Here is a 15,746-nt window from a genome sequence, read left to right as displayed (position 1 = left end):
TTTCCTATTCCATATGGGAGGTGGAATCCTACTAGGACTAGGGAGTCCTAGTAGGACTCCACACTTGGCGCGCCCCCTCCTAGGGTCGGCCTCCTCCTCCCTTGCTCCTTTATATACGGGGGCAAGGGGGCACCTCTAGACACAAGTTGATCCACGTGATCATATTCTTAGCCGTGTGCGGTTCCCCCTTCCACCATAGTCCTCGATAATATTGTAGTGGTGCTTAGGTGAAGCCCTGCGACGGTAGTACATCAAGATCGTCACCACGCCGTCGTACTGACGGAACTCTTCCCCGACACTTTGCTGGATTGGAGTCCGGGGATCGTCATCGAGCTGAACGTGTGCTAAAACTCGGAGGTGCCGTAGTTTCGGTGCTTGATCGGTCGGGCCGTGAAGACGTACGACTACATCAACCGCGTTGTGCTAACGCTTCCGCTGTCGGTCTACAAGGGTACGTAGATCACACTCTCCCCTCTCGTTGCTATGCATCACCATGATCTTGCGTGTGCGTAGGAATTTTTTTTTGAAATTACTACGTTACCCAACATATAAGTGGAAGGAGGGAGTAAATATAGTATATCATTTTATTATTAATTTAACATCCCCTGAAACATTTTCCACCTATATATATATATATATTATTTATTGGTAATACTCGATATTGCCCGATAAATTCTGAAACCCTTGACCCCGAAACGCTTCCGGTTCATCTCGAAACTATTTCAAATATGAATGAAACTATTTCACAAATATTTCCTTGTTACCCTTGTCCTACTAATACTCATCAGATCATGATTACCTTAAGCTTGTGACCCTGTAGGTTCAGTAAAACATAGACATGAACAAAATCCCTTTGTCCAGTGACCGATAACAGAACCATGGACGTCCATATCGATCCCTATGAGTACACAAATGACATTCAAGTGAACCTTAGGTTATCATGTGATGTTCCCTTTGCTTCATGATACTTTACAAAACTCGAGGTGAGATGTGTCGGTATCCTCTTGAGTTATACACATGCTCACTATACCGATCTCCTCGTTGCCGGTTTTGTTCTTCTTTCTTGTTGACGTGTTCCGACATCCCCGTGACATAGTCACCTGTGTCTAGACAGGCGATGATGGATGCCATCACACCGAGAGGGACCTAAGAATATCTCTCCATCATCGGAGGAGCAAATTCCACTCTCGAGCTATCTAGTCCCTTGTCAGACTTTCCGATGGACTTGTTAGTTGTCCTTATGATCACCGTGTTACAGATGACGTTTGAGCAGCCCCAAAGCTCATCGTATGGTAAGAAGTGACTACGATACTTTCATGGTCTAAGGAACTAAAAGACATGTTAACACTCCGTATTATAACAATTGACTTGTGACGATGTCATCTCAAAGTATAATAAACAAGTTTGGGTCGATTCAATATGATCGTTCTTATAACGTCATACTCTCCATGTTTTTTAGGACTATTGTTGCAATTAACGATATCCTAAGATCCGGAAAACATGATCACTAACAACACTTGAGCCAGTCTTAGAGGCGAGACTAGGAATTTTATTTTATCATTTATTGTTCTACACGTGCATATTAGTTTTCCACTAAATTTAATATTCCAGGAACATAGCAGCTATAGCATGGAATATAAACTCTTAATGAACATGGAAATAAAATGATACAATATTATTGCCTCTAGGGCATACCTGTTGTTGCAGGAAGTGGATAAGGAATTAGCTCCTTAGTCAATCAATGTTGATGATGCTAAGATAATTGGAAGTGTTCATGTCACTAATTAGTGGACCAACTTCAGGAACCAATTATCTCACAACATGTTCGCTAATTATCGTGTGACGAATGCAGATTTTCAACTATAGTATGACATGTGGATTAGCTAGACGGTGTGTTCTCTTCTGAGGTAACTAGATGGTGAGTTAGCAAGATGATGTGTTCTCTTTTGTGCTATCAAGATGATGAGTTAGGAAGATGATGTGTTCTCTTTTGTGCTAGCTAGACGATGACTTAGCAAGATAATATGCTCTTTTTTGCATAGCTATTGAATGATGACTTTTGGATATTTTGTAGATCATCATCATGAGAAAACAATTGGTATATTCTCTTTTGTTTGCCAACTATTTTTTACAATTTTTTACTTGTTGCACCATGGCTAAAAAAAAGAAATTTAGTAGGAATTACTTGACACATACAAATGAGATGGATAGTGCATTGTTGGATGTCCTTGTTGAACATCACGACATAGGTGATCATGCCCAAAATTTCCAAACATTTTAGGTTGAATGTCTGCATTTTAAGTGTGGACTGGACATCACACAAGAGATAATACGCTCAAGGTGCAAGACTTTTGACAAGCGTTAAGAATGATTATCAAGATTCCATCTCAGAGTGGATTTGTTTGGGATTGGGTTAATAATAAGTTACTCATGGATAGAAGAATGTTAAATATTCTTATTCTATATGATATATACATGCATCTGATTTACTATGTACATGTGTCCATGCCAATGAGAAAGCAACTTGTTACAAGAACAAAGAAGTGAAGAATTGTGCGACATTCTGCACAATTACTCGAAAGATCATGCAACCGCTGAAGATGTAATGACAGGTGCTGAAAATGCAGCGCAACCAACAGAACTAGTTGTATTATTGATATATAATCACTCACAGATATGTTCACATATTGCATAGAATTTAGTTCTAAATATTACATCAAAGTACAATGTCCATAATATGAGAAATGAGCAATTCCAATGTAGAGAATGACCATCCAAACAAGCTTAAGAATTAAATCTCTCATGCGAATTCCAAGTGTCAATTCTATGAACACCCAAACTAATAAAATTGGGATCAATGTCAATACCAAGTGAGGGAGTTTTGATACTGGGACCAATACAGCTCCAAAGCTTTGAATATCAATATCCAAACGAAACCTTCGAGTTTTTCATGCATAGCTTGTTACGTTTGTAAGATTAATAACATATTCATTTTTCAGCATGTTGAACTATTTTTTTTGTTTTGATCACTACTAAGAGAAGCAACCAATTCTTATGAAAATCTTTGTTTCTTTCATGTGTTGCACAAAATCTATCACATATTATCCGCATTTCAATTTTGTGTAGTATTCAGTGTGCTAACAAACAAGACACTACCAAGTTTTAGCTCTTTCTTGGACGAATGCCATTTTTTGGATCATTTTATCTCTACCAGTATTTGGCTAAAAATATGAACAACCAATACCTTACCTAAAATATTAGTAACCCAATTTCTTGGTAGATTAGCTTCGGCTCAACCTCAAACCAAACACAACCTGATGTATGATAATGTCTGCAGCGTTCAAACTACAACGTTCTCGTGTCATGGTACATGTTTTTTGTCATCCATTAAGCACACTCTTCTCCGTATCAATATGAATCGGCAAACCGCCTTTCCTAGTTGATGTCATCTTAATTTCGTTCAATTGCTTTTTATGAACCGTCGTCTATTCTATTCTCAAGGGCCTACTTGATTCACAGGACTCTAAAAACTAAAAATAGAAAAAACACAAGATTGTAATGTTATGTCTATTTGGCTACTACATGATTTTCGCTAGTTTGACTGCACCATAGGAAAAAGCAAAAACATTGTTTCTAAGAGATTAGTAGATACGAAATTTTCTATGAAAAAATGTAACGCAAATGAATCCTTAGAAAAAACAATCGTATATTTTTTCTAAGGGTTCCAAAATTCACATGAAAATCATTTCAAATAAAGAGGCCCTAAATCATATTATTGCAATTATTTTATCACAAGAAACAGAATTCCACCTCACCTCTCTCTCTGGCGAAGTAGGACAGAGAGAGAGAGAGAGAAGAGATTAATAATAAAATAGAAAAAGTTTAAAGGAAAAGCGCACCGTTATTTCCACTCACTCCCTTCCTATTCCCTCCTCGTTCCCTCTCTTCTCGCCGAGCCACCCGACCAATTCCCTCCCCCCCTTCCCCTCCCTCCCTCTCCCCCACCCAAATCGCCGCCATTTCGCTAATCCCGGCTACTCTCGTGGCGCACGCGCTCCCCTCCCCTCCTCTTTCCTCCCCCCCTGGCGTCGACGCGGCGGCGGCTCCCGGCGGTGGCCAGGCGGGCGCGGCTACGAGGAGGTGGGCGTGCGCACGACAGGGCCGAGCTCAGGCTAGGGTTCGAGGCAGCGGCATTGGCGGCGTGGATGAGGAGGTAGGAGGTGCTCGGACGGTGGGGAACAGCAGCGGCGGCGGTTGCATGCAGGCAGGCCGGCAGCCATGTATTTCGCCAGGCTCGATGACTCGCCCATGTTCCGGACGCAGGTGAGCCGGGTGGATCTCGTTCTCTGGGATGCCGGGACAACGGGTGTCGCGTGTCCTCCGAGAGTTTCATGTCTATGCCATTGGCAGCTCGGCGTTGCCGCGAACGGGTCGGGGGAATGCATGCTCTATCTTTGATTTGATTGAGTTGTTGGAGTGGTGCTCGCCTTCTTGTTTTTTTCCCTTCAGTTTCTGGTGAATGCGCGAGTAAAGCTGTTCTCTTACCCGTCATTTGGGCTCTGCATGTCTTTATTGTCGCGTGAAGCTGGTTTTGCTGCGTGTGTTTCTATCGCCGCATCTCACTGATTTTAATATGCGCGGCCATGTGCTTAGAATAATTTCGTGGAGCGCGTGGGTCTTAAACATCCTTCTGATGCTATCGGGCAAGCAAATCTACTTCATTGAGTTGAAATTTGGTTCGGATTACCAGGTTGGCGCATGTGTGTGCCGATTTCACTGTCGTACGTCGAATTTCCATGGTCGTTCATCAGTTTCTTTTCCCTGTAGCGGATGGTTTCGAGTTAGCCTAACTTCTGGAGGAAACAATACTCTTTGTATTGATGTGCAGATTGTTCAATACATATGCTCTAGTTTGACACCGGTGTGATTTTGTCAAAGTTGACATGACGATTTTGTTGGTGGAGCTGCGGCTTTTATTTGGAAAATTGCATTTCATCATTAGATTAACATTAACTGTAATTTATTTTTTTTGTTTATTTCCCAGGCGTGCAGTCTATGTCAGCCCATAAAGTTTGACAGTTTGACATACACCTATACCACTTCCTATAGTAGTTTTATTTGAATCCATTGGAAGAATAAACATATTCTACCATTTAGTTAATGTATTAGGAAACATCCGAAATACTTTTGAATACGCTGAAAATATAGACAAAATCTTTGCCTCAAAGAAATGCACAGATCTGATTGTCCTCCAGTTCGTTAGAAATTTGTACTAGGAACTGCTTATGTTTTTGACGTTGGGTCCAAGTGATTGATACGAAAGGTAGGTTGCTGGATGCCCCAATGCCTTATTAGTTGTTCTGCTTACCACATTCACGAATGAATTTTACTCATTCATGAAGGAAACCTTGCTCTCTCTTTTGACTTCCCTTGATTCATGACCAACCCTTTATCTTCTCTCGACCTTTCGACAAACAGATACAATCACTTGAAGAAAGTGCTGAAGTACTAAGAGAGAGGTGCTTGAAGTTTCATAAAGGTTGCCGCAAGTATACGTGAGTTTTCATTTGGATCTCATTCATTTTCTTTTGTTCACTCTACCTGACACATGTATGGTTGAGCACTTCAAGTCTTCAACTGTAATTCACTATCCCAATAACATAAAACTGCTATGTAAACGCATTCAGCCCCAGCCTGTGCCAGATGTAGATAAATTAATACACACACCTGTGATTTGTTTCAGTGAAGGGCTAGGTGAAGCTTATGATGGAGATATTGCATTTGCAAGCGCACTTGAGACATTTGGAGGAGGCCACAATGACCCAATCAGTGTTGCTTTCGGCGGTGAGTCATGTTATTCTCTCGATATCTTTCATCATGTCATTTATTCTATTAAAAATATCGTACTTGAAGATATGTTTTGCTTAGTACTGAATGATCTGCTTGTATGACTGAGAAAACTTCTTCATCAACGTCACTCACTTATGCTTTGTTTTCTTCGTTGCCTTTGAAATTTCTCTGTATGCTCTCAGTTTCTTGTCTTTACACTCATGCCATCCTTTGTTTCTATCTACGTGGTATTTATTTTATATTTTCTTTAAGTTCTGACTTTACAAAGAGAGTATCAAATTGAGCATGTTCTAACTAAGCCCTTATGATTGATAGAATGAAAATTGAATAGGGAGGCCACACAATGCTTATCTGGAATTCTGGTTGCATGTTTCTCTGCATATCATAGTTTTAAATAGCGGCACCCTGCTCAAACAGCTATAGCATGGCTATAGCGGGGCTATAGCCTGCTATTTTGTAACTATATCTGCAATTGTACATGAATACCATTTGGCAGAACCCTGTTCAAACCGCTATAGCGTGGCTATAGCCGGCTATTTAAAACTTTGCCTCATATAGGGGCTGAGAGAAGTTGAGTGTAGACATTCCCTTGACTAAGAATACACAATTCATCTTCTTTACAGGACCTGTCATGAACAAATTTACAATTGCCCTGAGAGAAATAGGAACATATAAGGAAGTCCTGCGCTCCCAGGTACCACATCTTTTTTTTTTGTTATATAAGCATTGTTTGAAGCTTTCGAACAATGCATTATGTTCACTCTTCAATTCTGCATGCGTTGCTTATCAAATTGACTGGAATTTTGGTTTAAATTTGCTGCTCATTTTGTGTGATGTTACATTGCTGGCCTGATGTCTTTCCCCAATACTTGTGATGTTTTGGTCAGTGAACAGCATAAGCTGCAGTTGTAATATCTTATCGCTACCAGAAAAAAAAAACAGGGATCACTTGGTCAACATGCACTTGATGATGTTAATGGAAAATAACTATTATATTACTTATCTAGTTATTGGAATGACTACATTCTTTGCTGCTTCCTTTTTTACTCATCCTACATGACTTTGATGTTAGAACTTGGTCCCCCAAGAACCATTACAAGCTTCTATATATAATGCTTTGTTTGGAAATCCGTATCAAATGTGATGCTACATTAGTGAAAATGCAAATGCTCTCATTTCATGGTCAAACACACTTTGTGTACCTAAGGTGGTATATTTCTGATTCAGTTTCCTGGCAGGTTGAGCATATGCTAAATGACAGATTGCTAAACTTTGTAGACGTTGATTTGCATGACGTTAAGGTACTATTATTGTTTTCTGCTAACACCGAATCTTAGAAGTTTGTACCAAGAACTAGTCCTTGAAATAATTTCCTGCTTCATAAATTTAACCAGGATGCCCGGAAGCGCTTTGACAAGGCTAGCCTCGTGTATGACCAGGTAAGTTAATCAATATGTCTATTACCCAAAATGTGAAAAAGAGAGGGAAAATGAAGTGTGTGTTTCTAAAGCTATCGTGGAAACGTTTTTGATAATAATTATGATGCCTTCGTATTCTCAACGCAATTCTGATTCTCCTTTGCCTTGTAGTGATCAAAATGATGCAAGGTTTTCTTTATATTTTCTTGGGACTTTATTTCAGCCGTCAATATTTGTCTTGGATATAACAAGTTTCCAGTTTTCATCAGCCAATAATACTTGTTTGCGGTTTCTGATTGTTTCTGGTCAATTAACTGATGTTGGAATGGTTATATATGCACTTCTCTTAGCTAACCTTACTGTTATTTTATGGTTAATTTTCTGTCTTTTTTTCTGCCATATTTTAAACTTTGCAGTAGTTTGCTTTGCTAGTTATGTAATTTTTTGAGAGAATATGTTATTGACTTGCTAATTGCTTTGTTAGATTCGCGAGAAATACTTATCATTGAAGAAAGGCACAAGAGCAGACATAACAACTGCCATTGAAGAAGTAAATACCTTTCTGTCAATCTTGTATGATAAGAGGTAATTCAGTGTTTCCCCTCTATCTGACCTACACTTGGCCTGTATCAGGAGCTCCATAGTGCTAGATCTTCATTTGAGCAAGCTCGTTTCAACCTGGTATGTGAAATGTTGGCCTTAACTTTGCTCTTGTGATTTCATATGTATGTTTAAATGCATATCATGCCATCGCTTCCTATACCTCTTTGAATTTTCAGGTGACTGCAATTTCGCATATCGAGGCAAAGAAGAGATTTGAATTTTTGGAGGCTGTTAGTGCGACAATGGATTCACACCTCCGATATTTTAAACAAGTAGCGCCTTTTAAAAAAATCCTCTTCGTGATGCTATATTTTGCTACAAAATGATTAATCTTATCTGTTGCCATTCATGCAGGGATATGAACTATTGCATCAGATGGAACCCTATATTAATCAGGTTACCTTAAACCATGCCTCCCTCCTTAATACAATTTCCCTAGTCTTTTTTGGTGTTTGAATTGTGAATATGTTGATAGCGCGATGGTAACGCCTCCTGTAGTGAGGTGGCCGACCTGGGTTCAAAGCCTGGGTCTCGCATAAAAAATACCCCTTGCTGGTCTTCCCTTCAGGTCGTTTTTTTGGTATATGAATGATTTTTGGCTGTTACATAATCCTGGCACACGGAGAGTGTGATTTTTTTCATTGGGCACACCATCTATGATCTATCCCAGCTCTTGTTGCACTTTAGATCCGTGCGTCAAAGCCCTGCAGTTTCAGATATGCGCCCTACAATCACACACATAGTATTCTAGTGCATCATTCATCATTCTCTCTTCTTGTAATTATATGCTCTTTCAATAAAATTTACTGTTGGGGCCTCCCCCCTACAGTTTCCTGGTAAAAAGAAGCATCTTTCACCATCCTTGTGCCTTGTCTTCTACTCCCTCCTTTCTGGTTTATAGGGCTCAATTCAAAAATCTCACCAACCAAGGTAGATGGTGAGTGGTGGAATACTTTTTGTAGTTTGCAAAAGCACCCAATTAATGCTCTTGTTTTCCTCAAAAAATTATGTTTAGCAATGCATTAGTTGCAATGCATGCATGCATAAAGTACATGCATTGGTCAATTTTCTATTAATACTTGCATGCGATGATTTAATGCACCTTGGAATCTGAACCTGTGATGGGGAACAACCAAATTGAGCCTTATAAACTGGAAAAACTAAAACTTTGAGATAAGCCCTATAAACCGGAAAGGAGGGAGTATATGGGGCTTGCACTCCCATTTGTTTGTGCCCTGTGTGCCTTATTGGTAGCTTGCCTAGGCTGGTATTGCTGTTGGTAATGAGAAATCATGATGACAACACTGAATCGAAGTTGGTTATGTCCTGGTATTGCTGTGCACCTAAGGACATTGGAAACATTGTTTTGCAACTAAAATATCAGTAGAGTTGGCCAATGCTTGTGTTTTGCAATGAGAGATCAACATCCTACTTAGTGCTAAAGTACGAATTCCATATTATGAAGTCAAGAAGGCAGTTTATCACTAACTTGTGGTTGGATTGTCCTGCAGGTTCTCGCCTATTCGCAGCAATCAAGAGAGAGAGCAAACAAGGAACAAGCTTCTCTTTTAGAGAGGATGCATGAGTACAAAAAACAGATAGAGCGTGATGGTCGGTCATCTGGGAATGGTTTAAATGATTCCCCTAATGTAGATGGCATACAAACAATCGGTAGAAGTTCACATAAAATGATTGAAGCAGTGATGCAGTCATCCACAAAAGGCAAGGTAACATTTCTTTTCTCGACTGGAAATTGAAGATTCATGCATACATGAAGGTCCTATAGCTCCAAGGACGGGGTTTATATATGATGTACTAATTTTCAGGTTCAGACCATTCGTCAAGGTTACCTCTCAAAGAGATCATCAAACTTGAGAGGTGACTGGAAAAGAAGGTTTTTTGTTCTGGATAGTCGAGGGATGTTGTACTACTATCGCAAGCAAATTAATAGGCCAGCTGTAGGTCCCCCTCGTAACATTTCCCTTGAAATCATCATGCATTCAGCATGATTTTGTACATGTATGATACAATTCAGCTTGGCCCCTTTCCTCAACTTTCACTTATGATCTTATCAGGGTGTTAGTCAAGTTCAAAGAACCAACAATACCCCTGAACATGGTTCAGGGTTGCTGAGCAGATTGTTCTCTTCTCATTACCATGGTATACATGATGAGAAATCTGTTGCACGGCATACAGTAAATTTGCTGACATCAACCATTAAAGTCGATGCAGAACAATCAGATCTGAGGTTCTGCTTCAGAATTATTTCACCCATGAAGATCTACACATTGCAGGTAGATGCACAAAATTGCAGACAATACAGTTTTCATTTTGAATATACACGTTTGCTACTTTAGTGACATCATCTGATATTTATACAGGCAGAGAGTGCTCTAGATCAGATGGATTGGATCGAAAAAATTACTGGTGTCATTGCATCTTTGCTGAACGCACAATCCCCAGAACAGGTTAATAATGGTCTAGATTAGATGATTCCAGTTGGATTATTTATGTGCTTCAATTCAATTTATCATGATGTTATGTTTCAGTGTCTGCACAGCCCTAGGAGCTGCGGCCATGATCGGAGCGCTAGTGAGAGTAGCTCCTATACTAGTTCAGTGGAACTGGAAACCTCCACAAGTGAAGATTTAACACTGGAAAAGAACACTGGAAATGGACAACATCATCACAGGACCAATATCAAACCCGAAAAACCAATTGACTTGCTTAGGAGGGTTGATGGTAATACTATTTGTGCTGATTGTGGTGCTGCGGAACCTGATTGGGCGTCGTTAAACCTCGGTGCTCTTCTGTGCATAGAGTGTTCTGGAGTACACAGAAATCTAGGAGTGCATATATCGAAGGTATTTAAGAAAACTTACTATATATATTCATGCTTATTGCACATAGATTGGTTGCCGCATCTCCATTTAACTTGAAGTCTACAACAGCATTCTTGTGTCTTGCCTGTGCATGATCTCACATGCTTTTGTGACCGGAAACTACTCTTATAGCTGTTACGCATCTGCTATTTGTTTGTGAGCCATCATTTACATATATGATTTAAAAAATTGCACTCTAAAATATAGACCCAAATTCCAACCTGGAATCTCTAAAGCCTTTAGTTATGCCCTTTTCTCATAGCTATTTTTAAAAGGATGTTCTCAGATGCGCAATTATTTATATGCAAATTTAATTTAGTCAATGTGGCAGCATGCCTTTTTGGTTTGAATATAGATTTGCAGTATTTTATGTGATACCAGTAAACTTAATAGAGCAAAATTTATCTTTTTCTTTGTCAACAATGGCAGAAAATAGCAAGCACTGTTATTTAAGTCATTGATGTATTGGCTTGCATGCATCATCCTTTTTAGGAGACCTCGCTGAGATTCAACTTTAGGACACTGCCATCCTTTGAAGATGATACAAGTAATTGTTTCTATTTGGGTGTCCCTATATATGTGTGTGTAACTGTGTACATTGCCACCTATACTTCTACTAGTGTCTGCACTCTGCCTATTTTCAATGCATATTTTGCAGTCAAATTTGATTACATAATTAGCAGGTTGTGTTTGATGGTATCATTAGGGTCACTAATGACTAATTAACTGAACATAACTTCCAAATAAATACATCATATTTGCAGGTAAGGTCTCTGACTCTCGATGTCAGAGTCTGGGAGCCATCTGTAATCAATCTCTTTCAATCATTAGGCAACATGTTTGTGAACAGAGTTTGGGAAGAAACATTACCTTCATCAAACAATGGCTCTTCTGTTGATAATACAAGGTAATATGAATTTCTTTACAAAACTTCAGTCTTTTTTTTGTTCTTTCAGAAATTAACTTGCAACTTTGTTGTCTTGTAGTACTAATGGATCACAGGCAGCACAATACTTAACCACCACCAAGCCTAAACACTCGGATCCTTTCTCTGCCAAAGAAAAGTTTATTCATGCCAAGGTGCTTGCGATTTGTCCTTTTGCAATTGCTTCTCTGCACTTCTCCCATTATTAGCAAATAAGTGTTGAGGACAAAGTTGTCTCCAGATATCCTGATGGGAAAATGATTGGGTAAAAATGATTCATGGTAGTTTATAAGTCGAACATTTCTTAGCCTAAATACAGTTGTTGCCCGTCACGGTTAGTTGCCAGATGGCACTTGTGCGATCCACCGATCATTTTAAGACCTTGCAAATATTTTTGTTCTTTACAGCTGCATCCTCAGAGTTCCAGAAAAATTGTCTATAGGTTGTATCCACATTGACAAAGTTGCTTCAAGTGCTTTTATTTAGTTTCCGTGGCCTACAAACTGCATCGCGTTTGACTTGTTATGTAAACTCACTTCATGCAGTTCATTTATACTACAGATGCTATATGTGAACTATCGAAGTTTACTTCCGTGATGCTATCCATGTAGAATAGTAAACTCACCAGGATTTTTGTGGCTACATTAACTCCATATATAATGAAAAGGAAAGCTTGTGGTTTAATAAATTATGAATCTGCAGATAAGTTTTTTTAATTGCATTATGAGTTCCTTAACATTGATCTTGGTTTGAGATGCCCATGAAGCTAAGTGAGCATTATAATGCATGGACTAGAATTTATATAGCCTGTCAGCTGGTTTAGAATGCATTTTGTAAAGTCAATATCTATCCTTCAGTTTCATGTATCGTATTGTCATATGTTGAGCTCTTTCGGTGCAAATGTTCCAGTATGCTGATAAGGAATTTGTACGGAGGCATAGTATCGATGAGATTCACATAGCTCAGCAGATGTGGGACAGTGTAACTGCAAATGACAAGAAAGGAGTATACAATCTCATCGTGGCATCACACGCCAATGTAAATTTGGTTTATGGGCAGATGGCTTCTGGTTTGTTGCTGAATCTTGGAAAAGCACTTAAACAAGAGCAGCCAACTTCACCACCTGATGGAAGCCCTAGATTTTTCGATTGCAATTCACATGAGAAGGTTTCTCCTAGAGAGTCGCTTTCTCCTCCCAGCACAAGTTCACATGTAGATGAGTTGGATGATAGATATGAGGGTTTCTCCTTGCTTCATCTTGCATGCCGTGTTGCAGATGTGGGGATGCTTGAATTACTTTTGCAGTATGGTGCTAGTGTAAATGTGTCTGATTCAAGAGGTCGGATGCCCCTTCATCACTGTATTTTGAAAGGAAGACATCTGCATGCAAAGCTGCTGCTCTCCAGGTATGTAGCTGCTTACAACTTCAGCACTTTATCTTGCTCCATATGTTGTCTGCCAACTAGGAAGACCACCTGGTTGTCCGGTGAGGGCTGGGATGTAGTTTCTGCGGACTGGGAAATGAATTTGACGTTACCTGCAGCACTTCATGGTGTGGAAACAATAGTAGGGGAGCTTATAGTTTCAATTTCATAAAATAAGGGCACCTGTACCGAGTTGTGGATAAGTTATGGCCAATTTTTAGACCTTACTCAAGACCGTGAAAAGGATCATTGCCTTTCGTATGCAGTCCGTCTATGTCTATCAACAGAATTTTTCTCTAGTCTCAGTCAATTCAGAAAAGTGCAACTTGTACATTTGGGACTTAAGAATCTCTCAGTCTATTGTGGCCTAGCAAACCGAAAAAAAGATGCCTGTTTTGGAGAGTACCCTGAAAGAGAAAAATAATGCATCTTTTAAAAAATTTAAAACTAATACGTGAACCAGTTTTAGGATTATTGGATGCAGTATGAGAACTGTCCCACTGTTCTTTTTTGTTTGTCGAAGTGTAGATTATTAGGGATGATCTGGCGAGCGGCACAAGTCCAAAAACAGACATGTCTCACCTATTATTTCCAATCAATTTCTTTGCAGGGGAGCTGACACACATGCCATAGACCGAGATGGCAGATCAGCATTGCAGTATGCAATGGACCGTTCTACGAGCGACGAAGACATGCTTGCGTTGTTAGAGGAGCACTTCAGATAATTGCTGCAGGCAGTCTTCACGTCAGGAGTATGCCGCCCAGCAAACAAACACAGAGTAGGCTGTGGCGCTGTCTGGGTTACTCAGCTCCATGCTCTGATAAGCCCCCAGCTCGTCTTGCTGATAGTCCGAAGCTCGTGGCATGAATGGAACCTAAATCTTCTTCTGGAGATCCCGCAACATGATGATGCGGTTTATTCTCTTGTCCGGTTGTTAGTTTTAGCGTGCGCCGGTCTTATTTATCATCTTGCAAGCCGTCCGGTTGGTGTTTGCAGATGGTGCATAGTAATTTTGTATATGGAGTTGCTTCTTGTTATATCCATCATCTTTCCATGTAAGGTAGATGGCCCTGTGGTGAAAGATGATTGTACATATGGATATGTGCCATTGTGATTTATGGAATATGAAGTACTTGACACGCTTTAGTCAGTTGTCACACTTGATATCTGTTGTCTGCTGCTGCTACTTGTCATTTGTGGCAGAAGAATTGGCCTTGAGCCAGCAGCTATCCCTCATCTACAGCTTACAGGTACTGAAAAATACCTAGCTGTCCGGTATTTGTTCAATGCCATAGAGATAGAGTATTCGATTTGGCAGACCGCAGACAGTTGGGACGATGAGTGGTTGATCTGCCACTCTGGGACAAGCCATAGTATGATTCATCTTTACCAACTTAAAAGTACAATGTATGACACTCTGGGTATGCATTATTCCACTGTCAGTGCATTTCATGCGGGTTGCTCTTTCTTCTAGCCCAAATGTCAGTCGAAAACCAAGCCTGTAAAGTGCATTTCATGTGGGTTGCTCTTTCTTCTAGCCCAAATGTCAGTCGAAAACCAAGCCTGTAAATCCTGGCAAACACCATCGGAAAAACTATATATCGGGAGAGTGATGTTGTGCAATCCTGCAAATGAAAATAAAAATGAAGATCATGTTAAACTCACTTTGTGCGGATTATTATTTTTACACCGTGTAGTAATAATCAATTGACATCTACTGATGATCTGCCGTAATGATATTGACCTTTTCATACTGGCTACCATGGGTCAGGACTCAGGACACTATTTACTAACTAACGTCAACGTTGGATTACATATCTCAGAGGACGAACGGCTCTGCTTGCTCAACCGCTTGGAAGCTCAGCTGGCAAGCGAATAAACTCAGGTAGGACGACGTGATATTCCCACTCGGTACATAGTACAGTACAACTATGCGCGCTCGTAATAAATCAGTAGAGTAATAAATGTGGATCGGATTTGAAAGGAAAAATGCTGCCTATCACGGACAGGCATGAATACCACAAGCAAACTATACTCTCTCCATTCCATGCAGTTTGCAAAACGATTTTATGTTATAGGACGGAGGTCGGAGGGGGTAGTTTCCAGACGGATTCAGTGGACAGGGCATATGCATTGCAGGGGCTCCCTCACCGCGTGTTGTAATTTTCCCAACCAATAATTAGTATTGGGCTCCCAAGTAAACAAAGCGAAGGATCTACTTTTAGAGCATCTCGAGCACATCCCATGTAATGCTGACCCGCAAAACGCGTATACAGTTTGCGGAAAAACAGCTTTGTGGGTCGATGCGGACGGCGGCAGAGTCAGAGCCCGCAAAACGGATCCGTAAAAAAGGATATTCGCAGAATATGCTCTTTTATGGGTCGGCTATGTGGGGTCTGCTCGACCGCAGCCCGCGTCGATTCGCAAATCGAAAAACCCCGATAAGCGAATTTGACAACAATTTCGACAATTGAGTTCAAATTCAAACAATAAAACATAGTTCGTGCAAAAAAATAAAATAAAACATAGTTCGTGCACAAATAAAAGCATAGTTTGGTACGACAAACGCAAAATTACTTCATGCAAAAGCGACGACCACGTCCATCATCATCTTGGTTGCTTTTCATCCGTCGTCATGATCTT

At 40.1% G+C, this 15,746-nt stretch overlaps 1 protein-coding gene across 2 annotated transcripts; it reads left to right on the top strand.

Moving 5' to 3' along the window:
• The first annotated feature begins 3,948 nt into the window (after positions 1 to 3,948).
• Positions 3,949 to 14,249, top strand: LOC125520241 (ADP-ribosylation factor GTPase-activating protein AGD3). 2 transcript variants are annotated; one of them, XM_048685101.2, is made up of 19 exons: positions 3,949 to 4,323; positions 5,479 to 5,555; positions 5,744 to 5,844; positions 6,474 to 6,544; positions 7,089 to 7,151; positions 7,245 to 7,289; positions 7,753 to 7,818; positions 7,902 to 7,949; positions 8,048 to 8,143; positions 8,226 to 8,267; positions 9,383 to 9,598; positions 9,698 to 9,829; positions 9,947 to 10,165; positions 10,253 to 10,339; positions 10,421 to 10,735; positions 11,518 to 11,660; positions 11,740 to 11,833; positions 12,588 to 13,084; positions 13,713 to 14,249. In XM_048685101.2, the coding sequence occupies exons 1-19, from the start codon at positions 4,279 to 4,281 to the stop codon at positions 13,825 to 13,827; spliced, it is 2,472 nt and encodes an 823-aa protein (XP_048541058.2). In that variant the 5' UTR covers positions 3,949 to 4,278; the 3' UTR covers positions 13,828 to 14,249. The 2 variants fall into 2 exon arrangements, with proteins under 2 accessions (XP_048541058.2, XP_087387752.1); XM_087531626.1 differs by lacking the exon at positions 3,949 to 4,323 and adding an exon at positions 4,421 to 4,750.
• Positions 14,250 to 15,746: the final 1,497 nt, after the last annotated feature.

The sequence above is a fragment of the Triticum urartu genome, chromosome 7A, assembly GCF_056163025.1.
Source record: "Triticum urartu cultivar PI428250 chromosome 7A, HENAU_Tu73, whole genome shotgun sequence".
In the NCBI taxonomy this organism is placed as follows: domain Eukaryota; kingdom Viridiplantae; phylum Streptophyta; class Magnoliopsida; order Poales; family Poaceae; genus Triticum; species Triticum urartu.
This window is presented reverse-complemented; position numbering and strand designations above follow the sequence as displayed.